The sequence below is a fragment of the Strongylocentrotus purpuratus genome, unplaced genomic scaffold (genome assembly GCF_000002235.5).
Source record: "Strongylocentrotus purpuratus isolate Spur 01 unplaced genomic scaffold, Spur_5.0 spur5_scaffold_6, whole genome shotgun sequence".
Taxonomy (NCBI): Eukaryota; Metazoa; Echinodermata; class Echinoidea; order Camarodonta; family Strongylocentrotidae; genus Strongylocentrotus; species Strongylocentrotus purpuratus.
Genome location: NW_022145612.1, coordinates 33,058,862 through 33,073,302, shown reverse-complemented (window position 1 = coordinate 33,073,302; position 14,441 = coordinate 33,058,862). Strand labels below are relative to the sequence as shown.

The window sequence follows — 14,441 nt, the reverse complement described above, 5'->3', positions numbered from 1 at the left end:
AATGCAATCGCATGACCATAACTGGTCTATACCTTTAAGAAATAGATTCAATATCAAACTGAGATCTCATTGTTCCTATACGCTGATTTAAGTATAAATTATTGGCAGAAAAGGGGAGAATCCTAATGCACATAATATTTGGACGAGGCTGCTTTCTTTGGTTTTTCCTTGTTATAAAGGAGCACGGTAAAACGGGGTATACTGGAACAAACATTGGAAAAACGGTTGTTGATATCTTACTTCCAAGGAATAATGCAGACTGACCCTTGCCATTTGTAATTATGATGATAAAAACAATAAGAAAAAGTATTTTAAAAATAAAATCATCATGTAGTGTCTGCTATAAATGCCCATTCTAGAACTAACACATCCATTATCCACGATATCAGACCGTTTTCTGAAATATTTAAGAAGCAAGGTTTTCATGTCCAATAGAGGAGGAAGCTATTGTCAGCAGCTAGGATATGAGAGGATTTACGCACTTGCTAAAACAGAATTGACCGTAGATGAACCGATCATTAAAATCCCTTATGGTTTGATTAGAAGCTTACTCGAACGTGGCTTAAATATAGGTGTAGAGTTTTTGAAAGTATGCCAACAAAATGGTTTTAAAGTTGTTTCCGATAGCGGCTAATCTTTTTGGGGAGATTCCCTGTGAAACGGATCGACCGATGATTATCAGAGATCCTTAACAAAAGTGGAGTATATAATAGTATCTGTCTCAATCTCACACTTTGCACATTTTGACAAGATTCCGGAGAAAGATTAAGCAGGGAAGTGGAATAGATGGAGAATGTGGGAGTTAACGGGTAAAAACAATGAAAAGATCATGATGATTATTTGAATGTCAAATGTGCAGATAGGGGAATGAGAATGAAAATATGGAAAAGAGCTTATAGGTATGAGGGAGAGAGAGAGAGAGAGAGAGAGAGAAAGAGAGAAACACACACACACATAGAGTTGTGAGTGTGTATGTGAATGATTGAAAAACAAAGATACATAAAGCCAGAGAGACAGAAAGATATATAGATAGAAAGAGAGAGAGAGAGAGAGGGGGGGGGGAGAGAGCATATGTGTGGGAGAGAGAGCATATGTGTGCTAGTGTGTGTGTGTGAGGGGAGGGGGAGGGTTGAGAGACAAAAAGACAGAGAGATGTAGATAGAGAAAGAGAGATTGAGGAGAGAGAGAGAGAGAGAGGGGGGTGCAGAAAGATACACAGTTGAGACATCTCTCTGTTATTGTCCGATGTCACTTATTTCCGCATTTAATTTCAAGAAATTAAGCACTTTAACTGACAAAAGTGAGTTAAGTTAAGACGGACAGGCGACTTTAAAAAAAAGGGTGCACGTACCATATGCCAGTTCATGTCAAGTCTTCAGGAACCTTAACTTCATCTGATACCAGAAACTGCACTTAGCTCTCTAACAGTGTCTATGCATGGAGAAGGGGTTAAGAAGCACTCTCTGGCTGGTTATAATTTGAACTCTGTATATACTTCCGATTCCCCTTCCACATGACATTTCAAAATAAAGTGATCGTACATGTCAGACCAACCAACCTTTGAATTGCTGGTAGTAATCTGTGCAGTGAACTTAAAGTTCATCCATCATTACTATATCATTACTATATCATTATCACTACTGGATGAAGTATTCTATTTCCCATTTTCAAGTCTGCCATGTTTCGTAGACAAATACTAAAAATGATTTTCTAATCATTAATAGATTGAATTGCTAACTTACAACGATTACTCCACATTATTTTTCACCTTTCCGTAATGCTTGTTCTGTGAGTGAGAATAAACAAGTCTCTAAATCAAATTGGATCAAAAGATGCAAAATAGTACTTAAGTAAAATGTAAATTTAATAAAATATGTTTCTACGAGCAAAATGAATATGAACGAAAATAATAACTGTTAACATTGCGTTTATAGAGCAAATAGCACAGAATATTTATTTTGTGCAAACAAGTTTATAAAATTTAATGTTGACGAAACCTAATAGTTGACAATCCATCTAAATATTTCAGAAATGTTCCTGTTATGAATCTTATTTCCGTGATTGGAAGATCCTTTCTGAAGCAATACGGCGTAGCTAAGCCAATTAATCTTCTTATAGAGAACGAATACTGGTATTTTCTATGGAAGTATTTCCTGGTATAGGGAAAAAAAACATCTTGATATCCGATACTCTGCCCTTGTTTTCAACTTTATAAGAGACAGAAACAATAGGCATTTGAACTCAAAAGTACCAGTCGAAAGTAAGATGTATGGCCTTCTAGCATGACTATCCACTTCAAGGTAATAATAGGCCTATATTAGATGTATGATCACGTATTGGTCTTTCATTCAAACCCCATGTTCAGTTGCTAAAGCATTCGTACAAAATTGTTCTCTTTTGTTTTAATATCCATTGTTTTATTAACCCCATACACTCCGATTAGCGAAAACTAAGCTATTAAATATGATGCCATTGAAACCTATTTTAAAAATAATGTTTAGCAGAAATGATTATAACTTTTTTCTCATTCTTTTAAAGGCCCACTGCACTACTTGTAGCTACTTGAGCCCTCTATACAACAAACAATGCCTAATCGGTGACCATTGGTCCCCCATGATCCTCTTTTTCTTATGTTAACCGAGAGCTGAGTTGATGAGATAACCACCTGTCCAGTGACCTTGCAGGGCAGGCTAATCCCTCCTGTAAACTATGGCAGATAAGCTTTAAAGTAAAAGATTATTATTGTCATTCGAAATGAATGCTCAAACGTAAAGAGGTAGTATAGGTGATTGAGATTGTCATAACTGTATTTTTACGTTCAAGATTCCGGTCATTGCATGCATGACAGACGACCTCGTAAACCAACAAAGATCTCGAGAAGGAAACTAACGATATCCTTTGCAATTACCGTGAACGTATGGACAAAAATACAATTCAATTAGTAAGAACAAGGGAAGCCGAACATAACTCGACGGAACTTCCGAATTTCTTCTCCTGCCCTCTAGCCCCACACTACCCCCCGCTCACCATCAAATCACGAGTAACTAATTAAAAGGCAAACACGAGATAGTTTGAGATAAGGAATTCTTTTGAAAGTATGCGGTATTTCACTTTTCCTGACGTGTTAAGTACAGCTTTTTTCCCCATACTGATAGGAAGGTCACTGTACTTTTATGACACATTTGCAATGTTTTCGATTGGATGTATTTTTCTTCAATATTCAATGGAAAGGTAAAAAAAAAAAAGGATTTATTTGCCTTGTATTATAGTATTACTTGTTTGAAAAGTGAAGGAAGGGGTTATGACGGAGACGAAAGCATGTTTTATTCTTCTTTGAATATTGACTCAGCATATTTGATATCCGAAAAAAATTAGAAACAGAAGACATCATGAGGTTGATAATCATGGAGGCCAATTTGAGGATGACTGGAGGATGGGGTTCGACTTCTGGTTGAACTTTTGCAGAGGGTTTGGTTTGTATATCGAGGTGCAGAAGTAGGCATATGCATTATAGGGAGAAAGGGCAGTCGAAAAGATTTTACACAACGTTTACCAATATGTATGTATGTATGTTTGAAGCATAAGCCAGACACCGGACAGTGATTGACAAAATGAGGTTTTCAGGTTAGTAATTGAGAGGTACTCGAGAGCAAATTTGAAAAAAATAAAGAAGAAATTGCAGAATGGTCTACACATTGGAGTGAGACTGCTCAGATAATGCTTTCTGACCTTGTATCACTCACTATACCATCGAACAAGACCAGAGGGCTTTCTGGGTCTCACAAATTGTGAATTAAGAACAACCTGAACACTTGGCTTACATTGTTCCAATGTGTCAAAAGCTAAGGGTCCCTCGATACCATAACGAAATAATTTGTACCTATCACTCTAGCCGCCCTGATCTTCAATCGGCAATAACTCGATAAGTTGGCGTCTAGACAATCAGAATGGTTTCATTCGGTTAGATAACTTTCAACAACTCTTCATGATGGCTTTTCTGCAATTTGGCGCCTCGCGTGATCCAGTGCGCGTATACAAGTCTGTATAGTTCGTGAAGAATCCTACCACTTCTCTGCATATAACTCAGTTTTCTTATCATAATTGCCTACTTCCTGCAGGAGAAGACAGACACGAACAAATGGAGAGAGAGAGAGAGAGAGAGAGAGAGAGAGAGAGGGAAGATGACTATCACAACCCGATGAGCATTGACGGGATGAAAAAGATCTCTTTTTGTGAGGAAATGAGAGCTTAGCCTTAAACCGCCTCAAAGGCCGCACTAAACATAATTTTGATTCCCTTGCAGACGATATCTATCATTGAGTTTTGGTTTTGTGTATCATTTTAAGTGCTAAGAATTTAGTATAGTGATGCATCTGAATATTGCATGCTTTGTATACAAAATCACGTCTTATAAGATCAGTTTACAACAAATCAGTTAAATTGGATCATAAGGATATACCTAATAAGTGGCTATACATCATTTGCTCACGAAACCGTTTTCATAAAGATCGAGAAACTTCCATTGGCACCGGTCTCGTTGTCGGAAGTGGTCATGATGTTTTTGTTTTTATCATCTCTGATTATCTGACCAAGTATTTAGGAATTTTACCATGGTTCTTTCCTATAACCACTACCACCCACCAAAATATTTTTAAAAATGCGTGGAATTTGCATTGTTTCTTCGCCTTGAACATTTTGTTCGGACATTCTCAGTGTCTAAACTCAGCTGGCAAACTATATACTAAATAAATGTATTGTATTCTATTTTCATCTAGCGCAATTTTGAATAGAACATTGTTGCGCGGGCTAGAGGCCTATATAGAGCAGAAACAGTGTGGAGGAAATCTACATCGACGCTGTACATGCTATACGACTGGTAAACCTGGATTTAGATTACATAATCAGGAGCAATTCGTTACATCAGCATGATCAGAATGACGAATTGATCGGATGTAAGAATTAGTCATCACACGAATAGAGAATGCCTCCTCATGTAGGTCATTACCATTCTTTGACAAAAGTGAGTCATTTCTCTTAATTTTGTTCAAATAACTTTTTTAATGAAACATTGAGGCCCCGTCTTTGTCTGTATACGATGATTTTAAGATTTAAAAGATATGAAAGCATTATCTGATCAGGGGCATGATGTTGGCATAATCATCAGACGACTGGCACCTATTATGAATTTGTTTTCATTGATAATGAGGGCATGACATCACTGAAATCTGGTTTATAAATCAAGTAAGTTTATACAGTGTATGCTGGTAAGTGGTGGAAGCATAGAGAATAGTGTTTTTAGACATTGCATTGTTGTGAAACTTGTATGCGCGATATCCGGTGCATGCTATATTTCCAACAACGGATGACGTATAGAATAAATTTCTAAGATGTACATGTAACGGTAACTCTCGAGGTTTTTTTTTAAATGAATCGGATTTTGCCATTTTTTAAATCTTGGCGAGGATAAAAGAGAGAAAAAGAGCTCTACTGATTGCTCTCCATCGGTTCTATATGAGGTTCAGAGAGAGAAAATGGATGAAACAGGACAAAATAATGGGTGCCGAAAATAAAATGAAATTAAACTTTTGTTTACGAAGGGATGAAGGAATGTACAGAATGAACAGAGCGTATATAGAATCATTGTCCTTTTTGGGAAGATAGGAAGGAAAACATTACTGAATGATTTACCAATGCCCACACCCTATGTTGTGGTTCCATCCTGTGTTTAAAGATGAAGTTGAGTTCTGGTCATGCGATTGCATTGTGACAGAAACGGTGTGGGATCGACCAGAAAAGGTTGATCATCTAACATAATTATAAGAATTTGTGTGTATTGCAAGGTTCTGGAATCATCAAAATGATGAGAAATTTGGCCAAGTCCTGGTGAAGTTACAAACACTGTACACAGAAAGATGTATATGGGACTACACGAACACGTGGCGTAAAAATCCTACCCCCGATTTTTACGATGTTACATGCCATATTTAGAATATGAAGGCATTTGAAGAGCCATGCTTTTCAAGGAACATGTCTTATCTGATGTTCTTCCACACTTGCATAATAAGAATGATAACGCTCACAAATTATTTTCCACCTCTTCCCAGAACTCAACCTTCTCTTTAATGTTAGATTTGTGGTAGTGCTCATGGTTTAATATTAAAATCACACGACGAGATTGGAAGGGGTAGAGTCGAGGAGTTTGGCCGACCCGGTTAGTTACAACATGACCAATACTGCTTTGTTGGGCAAGCACAAAACAAAAGATATACGACATACTGTGATCAACTGAAACCAAGTCGGCAAAAACTTTGCAACAGAAATATTTAAAATGGATTGCATATCTTAATGTTAACCAATATTAAACAAATTCACGAAAGGATTCCTTCAACTAGCTTTTTAGGGGTAATTACTACATATTTGCTGTACTTTTTCTCTCTCTAAAATTCATAAAGTGGACAAGATTCATTTTGAAAGATTAATATCCTTTCCAACGGTCATAATCTGTTATTCCTCCTGATACCTGAGTATGATATCAAAGATATTGGTTTGATTTTTTTGTCGAGATCCGATGACAAACTTCCTCACGCTGGGTTTATATCCGTTGAGAGAAAGAAAATAGTGCCGAGGTTTCTACACGTTGATGGCTGGTCACTTATCTGTGATTTTTCTGTACTGAATCCTTTGTAGGCATCTCAAGAGAAAATGAGATAAGTGTTGCATATAAAATTATTTTAGACGCGTAATTCATAGAGTACACTAATCAAAATTTATAAAATATAACATGTTTGCTTGTCCTATTTTTATATTAGCTTGCTTCTGGACCCGTAAATCTCTTGGATTTACGGCTTGAATATTTTCCGATTTTAATTACCTTAAGTTCACTTTCGTAATATCACAAGCGTTTTTGAAAATAAACTAATTTCAAAGCAATTAACGGGAATAATGTTGCATAACAGCATAATACCACATTTATACAGTTTATCAAGAAATTAATCGCTGGCTTATAATCTATATAATTCCTATTTGAGAACACTTATAGAAAAAAACTAACTAATTTTGAGATACAGCTATCTTGATAATAATAGAATGCGGGAGGAATTCATTAAAGACAGATAACGAGAGAGAGAGAGAGAGAGAGAGAGAGAGAGAAAGAGAAAGAGATACAGAGGGGGAGAGAGAGACTAGGGTGGTGCGGAGTTGGGGTAAATAGAATAGAGAGAGAGAGAGAGAGAGAGAGAGTAAGAGAGTGAGAGATAAGAGAGAGAGAGAGAGAGAGGAGGGAGGGAGAGAGAGAGAGGGGGGTTGGGGGTGGGGTGGGGTAGACGGGGTAGAAGCTGAGAGAGCGGGGGAGTGAGGGTGAGACGGAGTAGTAGAGGGAAAATGGTAGAGGGAGAGAGAGGGAGAGAGAGTAAAAGAGAGAGAGAATGCATTTTCCCCTATAACAAGAAATTAAAATCAATCTAGATTTGGAATCATGCAGCTGTTTTATCCACCAATCGCCTTTCAATGTCGTGCTAATTATTACAAGAGATGTCAGACTTATTGTATTTGGATGAAAACATAGAGACAAAAATGACAGCCATTCTTTCATTACAGTTCTTGGATTGTTATCAATTTGTATGCACTTTAGATTGCAACGGGTATTAAAATGATATGGAAATTTTCCAAACTGTACACGCATGTTGCCGTCAATGAGTGTTTAAATGAATGGAGAAAATTTTGAACAGACGGATATAATTGTGGTGATATGACACAGCTTTATAAAAGTTATGAAAATCTTTTCTAAGAACAAAACCCAAACAACATGATGAACAATAATAAGTGTTAACAAATACCAGGGGGAGGGGGGGGGGGGGGGGCTTGCATGAAAATTTGGTGATCTACAGGTTGGTATTCCGCCTTTGGGACAACTTTGTGAATTAAGGGCAATACTGTATGCTTTCATATTTGTCTGTTAAATACTTGGTGTATAATCCTCCCCCCCCCCAAAAAAAAAAAAAAAAAAAAAAAATGATAATAATAATTAAGAAACACTTTCCTCTTATTTAACAACAAAATAAAATGTCAGACAAAAGTCAGACATGGTAATGCAAGCATCGATGGAATGAATCTTTAAAAATAAAGTTGTTTACAAATCATTTTGTAATGCGACATTATGCGAGAATGCCCTCAAAGTTTCTTGGGGTTAGATAAAATTGAAAATAACTTAATGTGGAGATTAATGTCTTCTAATCTTTAATTTAATCGTTACATCATTTTCATATTAATGCCCTCATTTCTTCTTTCTGCGGGTCTTTAAATAATTCAGAAATCGATAAACGCACAGATAGATTACGTCTTCCGGAGTGTTTTGAAATGAATTGATCTATATTTTGACTGAGGTGACCATGACATGTCTATATAAATTTTAAATCATGTATGCTATGCTACTGCTAAAATGTAATGTTCATTTATATGTTTGCTTGGAAATACAATAGATTGTGAACATAATATGAGTTCATAGTGTAGGGATTTTAATTTTTTATGTAATAATGTTTCCACCTTACCCCTATCTCTCTATTTATCTATCTCTTTCATAATGGTTTCATAACGATGTCTAAACCGGAACAAAAAAATAATTTTTTACATTTTATTCATCGCGCAGGCAGAGTACTTAACAATATATAAAAAGTGTCATGTATACAAACTATCGATTTTCAATCTTTAGTTTCTTATTCAAATGAAAGTGAAACCCAAAAAAAATCAGACTTTCTCATATAGAGCCACTGATTCTTAAAGGTAAAAAACTATCGATTCTCAATCTTTAGTTTCTTGTTCAAATGAAATTGAAACCAAAAAGAATCAGACTTTCTCATAGAGTCATTGATTCCTAAAGGTAATTGTTCTTCATTCTTTTTCTCTTAAACAAATAAACAGCCAAAGGTGCTGAACTCCAATCTCAAAAGTTGGTGGTTTTCCGAATTTAGGATAAAGGCGTTTGGAAGCTGGCAGCAGTCCCATCTCTTGGTCTAATGAGTTCCGAAATAAAACCAATGGTTTCCTTTTATATCCTCGAATAGAAATTTATGGGGATAATTCCCTTTACCTCTTCCCCTTTCCTTAACTGATTTGGTAACCTATCTTTTGTTTTACTGTTCATGGTGATGAATTGCCACACTCCTAAAATATACTGAAAATTATTTTCCCCGAAATTAAGGTGTAGAAGAAACTTTTATATTCAACAAAATATGTGGTAACATTTGGTGTTAATTTTGTACCACTATATAGATCGCCGACTCCGACCGTGCAGTGTCACGTTTTTACTTTAACATGAACATATTCTTATGTACGTCATTTATCACGTCACAATAAAAACGTAAAATGTCTTGATAATCATGTCTTTAAAAAGCATAGCGGTAATATGCTTCACACACCCCCGTCACAAAAGATTGAAGGGGCAATTATTGGGAGGTTTCTCTGAAGAAGAAGAAAAAATCAGTCGAGATAAGAATTACTTCGATCATGTGGGCAGAATATATTCCGTGTAAGATTTCTTTGTTTTATGGTTAGGCAGAGGATGCTATTCTGAATGGTAGTGAACACATCTTGGGAACAACTAACCCATTTATCATCAAACTCCTCTCTTTTTCTACAAATTATATTGATACTTTTCATATGATGTTTGGAGCAATAACACCTCTTTACGCCTCTTCTAAAAAAATATCGTTCATCTATTATTTATTTTCCTGTATGCCCGGCTTGTGTGTAAAAAGTAAAAAAAGGCCGTCCCTATCCCTCGTTCCCGCCCCCTCCCCCGATCAGAGCACGATTAGTTGGTTGAGTGCATTGTTATGTTAACAGGCTCTAGTTAATGGATTGTGAAAGATATAACTAATTCATTTTTCATGGGGTGAGCTAAACCACGCTTTTTCCAATTTCAATTGAAACATTTGATAATTTTTTTCTCAAATATCTGTAGCCTAAGGCCGTTCCACCATTTTCACGCACCTCCCCATCCCATAAGTTAGACCAACGAGGTAGGAAGTGCATGTTTCCTGTCATTTATCTATAGTTAAGTCTATTCTCAGTTACTGAAAAGTACAGCTTTTTGGTGAACAGACAAAACTGGGAAGGATTAACAGTTAGCCCTTCTTTTACCTTATAGCTCGTGCTGCCATGTAATGATCCGGTTGTGACTCAGAGGTATCTGAGAATAGAGCATGGAATCATAAAATTTCACTACGCTTGCCAAAATTTCAGAGAGGTGTCCTCTGTTTTCCAGGGTGTCTTCCGTTTCTTTACTCCAGGGTTTACCAACTGTAGTTCATGAGATTTTCATATCAGTACATTACAATAGGGAATCGAAGAGGGGGAAACCCAGCCTCGTATTAAACTTGCCTAAAATTTAAACCTACGGGTCTTTATGACTGTCAGTATACACCTGAGATTTTAATGGTAGTGATTTTACGGTTCTGACGTGCTGAGATTTTGTCTGCTATACCCCTCCCCCCTCCCGCCCGCCTCTCTGATACATAATCGATCATGATGACAATATTTGTTTTGAAAATGATGAACAATTAGTATTTTCCTAATGGTGAAATATTATTTTCATTTCAATTTGTTTCTGTTCAAATCGAGTAGAAGTCACAACCGAGCGATGAAAGTACAAGAGGAAAACCTACAGAGGTCGATTTCATAAAAAGTTACCCAATAATGTTCTCGATTAAACCAAACAAGTCATCTTTTGACCTCGGTATACCATCTCATGCACACAGTCGCCAATGTTATACATAGGGACATATGATTTCGGACAATATACCTCTACATGAAATAAAATTAAGATATCTTGAAAAAATGAAATTGCAGGGAGTACAGGGATTATAAGTTACATGATAACAAAAAAATGTGCAAATGCTACTATCACTTTTAAAAAAAACTTGATGGTAGAAAATACGATGTAAAAGTAAAAGCATTCAAACTTTCGATTTAACAAAATAAACAAAAATTAAATATAATATACAAAAATAATTCCAATATTCAACTTTACATTTCGTTTCCTAAGAGTCTGTGGATCTTGAACAATATTGCATGGAAGAGATCAGTTGATAATTCATTATACGGGAAGTCTCCTATGACAAAATAAAAGATAATATTGAATTGAACATTTCTGTTTAATTCCCTTGACGCCTGGAGACAAGCTGGATAAAGATGCTATCAAAGAAGGGATCACAGAATGAAGGCCAATGATGCTAAGCTTTCTGATCCGTCAACGCTAGGAACCCATCAATGTAAAACATTTCTTCGTCAAAGTTCTAGCAGATTATATACGATTTCTCCTAGGAGATAATCGTAATTTACTGTATCCGTTTCGTACGATTAGTTACTGTTACAGATTTTTTTTTCTTTCTCTTTCGTAAAGTAAATGTGGCATGTTTGTGGTAGCATTTTTCATATCCTGATGTAGCTTTTAAAACCAAATGGAAAAAGGAGAATCATATGTACATAATAATCCATGCCGATCTCGTTAATATAGTTCTAAACAATATTGTGTTGATATTTCATTATGATCCTAAATGGAATAATGATAAGGTTCGTTCGGACAGCAATAAAGTTTTATGAAGTTGCATGAGGCTACACAACAACTTGAAAAAGCTGGAAGAACTTAAGACTTGATTCCCCCCAATGGACCAACCCTTCTTGCATGTTCCCAGTGGTTATTTTAATGTTTAAACGTCTGGAATGTGATCATTTTGATCTTGATTGATCACAATGTGATCTCTAAAATTCCAGGTTTTACGACTAACGTCATGCAAAATGGTCATGAACATGTGACATGGTGTTTAAGACAACACATTGTTTATTTCAGAAGATGGATGGACAAGTTGACCTCGATTGATTGATTGATTGAAAAATGCAGGTATTTAGACCTATGATCTCTCGGGAAGGAAGAGATTAGGTTAATGAACTTCTTCTTTTTTGTCGGTATAGACCGACTCTTAAAGAAAGAAAATGAGCTATCATTCTGTATGGAGTAAGGTTTCAACCTTTTGCGGACCACTTTACTTTCTGATAGGATTTTTTCCTTTTTTTAATTTGAAGAAAAAAATAAATTTCGATGGGTGAAGTCTTTGGTATAGATTGTCTAAACCTCCCGTATAGAAAAAAAAAAGAAAGAGTGGCAATTTTTCGAGAAAAAAAAATGATATACAAGTTCTACCGTTCATTGCAAGAATTTCATTCTTACGTGTAACAGGCAGTTTCGATAAAGAGTAAAGAGAGTAATTTGCTATAATTGTTCGAAAAATATGATATGTATGGGCACTATGTTACACCAGCTCTGGGTTACATCATGACTTAACTAAGGGAGAAGAATGATAAATCCCTAAAAAATTGAAACGTTTAAAAAACACCTTATTTGGGGGAAAGGGATACATATTGGTCAGATAATGACCTTGTAGAAAAAGAAAACCAAAGGATTAATTAAACGACATTACTTTGCATTTGATGATTAAGAAATAACAATTTAGTAAAAGATATCAACAAATTTCTTTCAACAGTTGTGACCATCAATGAATGTACCATGACTTGACAATTCGCCTATTGCCTTCACATAAATCGAAGTATAGCACCTCGCAGGTTAACAATCAAACAAACAAAAGTCGTAAATAAAATGTATACCCCATCAAGCTATGGCACATTCCCTTTCCCCACTTTGCTTCAGTAATAATAAACGAAACGATGCATGCAAGTTTTTTAAAAAAAACTTCTGTGTTCAGATATCTACTCTTTTGACACATCCACATTATAAAAGATATCGATAACATTGTCAACTCTGTAATTTGTTTTCTTCACAAGCTAAGCTTGCGCCACATAAGAAATCGCAATGAATTAAGGCATTCAAATAATGGTGTGATATACTTTTGTAACGAAATAAGAAGAAACATACAAGCCCATCGAAACAATCAAATCCTGAAGTTTAAAGGTGAACTTGACGTCAACAGGCCAAATCACCACCAGAGATATGTTCACTAATGTTATGTAACTTACGTGGATCTACGAATAGTGAATACTATTTTAAGCAATGAGTTTTGAGATATGACTGAGTATGATAATGTTCTATTATCTTTGAGCAGATACAGGATAGCGAGATCGGTCAGTAGTTTGAAAGCTCAGATCGTACTCTAGATGTGAAAATGGGTGCGAAATATAATTAAGCCTATATCTTGAAAAAAAACACATCCTGACGTTTAAAGGTGACGTCAATAGGCCTAAACACCATCAGAGATATTTTGACTAATGTTATGTAACTTACGTGCATCCACGAACAGTGGCTGTACGTCTGGTCCCTCTTCCGTGCACCATCTCCACCTCAATTAGGAATATCATTGCAGCTAATAGTAAGATCCAGGTTAGAGCGTTTGAAGTGTGTGACGCCATGCTGTGACCCATCCCCCCAAAAAAAACTTCTTCAAGATAAGTTCAAAGACGATTATCATCCGAAAGACAACTTCATTCCAAGTTGGCGTACGTTAGTAATTCCCTGCACCATCAGCTTTTGTCGGTAGAAAGTTAGAGGCACAGACATTCATACGTTTACCCCCCGCAGACACTGAGTAGAAAATGAGTTCATAAAATGACGCCAAGCGGATAAAGCTCCGCTACCGAATTAACGCGCGCTTTCACTTGAGCAGTTAGTGTACGCAACGTTATTTCCGCCTATTTCCAACACGTCTTGTGCTAAATTTTTGAAGGATGCACAGCAATCATGACTTGTCATGCATCTATGTCGTTAAAATTACTTTACAAAATTGTGTTCTAGAATGTTTGCAGTAATTATATACCTTTTAACGCTTTTGGTTAATGATGATGAGGAAAGAAAAGGTTTACATGTATTTGTATTTTTTCTGTGCAAGGTTAATCAGTAGAAATTATTAAGGCACTGCTTCCAACCAGTTACATTGTACAGTGTAGTATATCAACTTTTATCCTAATTCGAGATAAATATGATATAATTAGGCCTACCATGAATAGGGCCTACAGTATATTGGAAAAATATTGAAATTAATCAATGTTTATCTAGCGTTTTGTCTTTCATTTCGATACGGTGGTCATCGTACAAGTAGCAATTTGTTTGATGTATCGTATAATATTATAACAGTAACATTTTGTCCAGTCAATGGTGTTCAAGTATTGCGTGAGAGTCATGACTCTAAAACAAAAAGCGATATTGAAAGCATTAGCGGGGACACCCCAGTAGACAGACAGCCCACGAGACAGACGATAATAATGTCGATCTTGGCCCCGTCTTATAAAGAGTTGATATTAATCGAAAATTATTTGAACTAGATGGCGTCTATAGGTCAACCTTCAAAGAAGTTTTCAAAAGGCCCACGAGATGTTCCCATTGGTTTTCGGTCTCGTCGGGGTCTACCCTCTTCACTGATCAGAGAGTTTACTAGACC

At 36.1% G+C, this 14,441-nt stretch overlaps 1 protein-coding gene across 3 annotated transcripts in view; it reads right to left on the bottom strand.

The window, feature by feature from the left end:
• Positions 1–13,620, bottom strand: part of LOC577267 — a 46,490-nt gene extending 32,870 nt beyond the window's left edge. For 2 of the 3 annotated variants that reach the window (XM_031000447.1, XM_031000448.1), the window contains exon 1: positions 13,292–13,620. In XM_031000447.1, coding sequence (XP_030856307.1) covers positions 13,292–13,428 — 137 coding nt within the window. In that variant the 5' untranslated portion in view covers positions 13,429–13,620. The remainder of the gene's footprint in view (positions 1–13,291) is intronic. The other variant, XM_794856.5, reaches the window with a different exon arrangement.
• Positions 13,621–14,441: the final 821 nt, after the last annotated feature.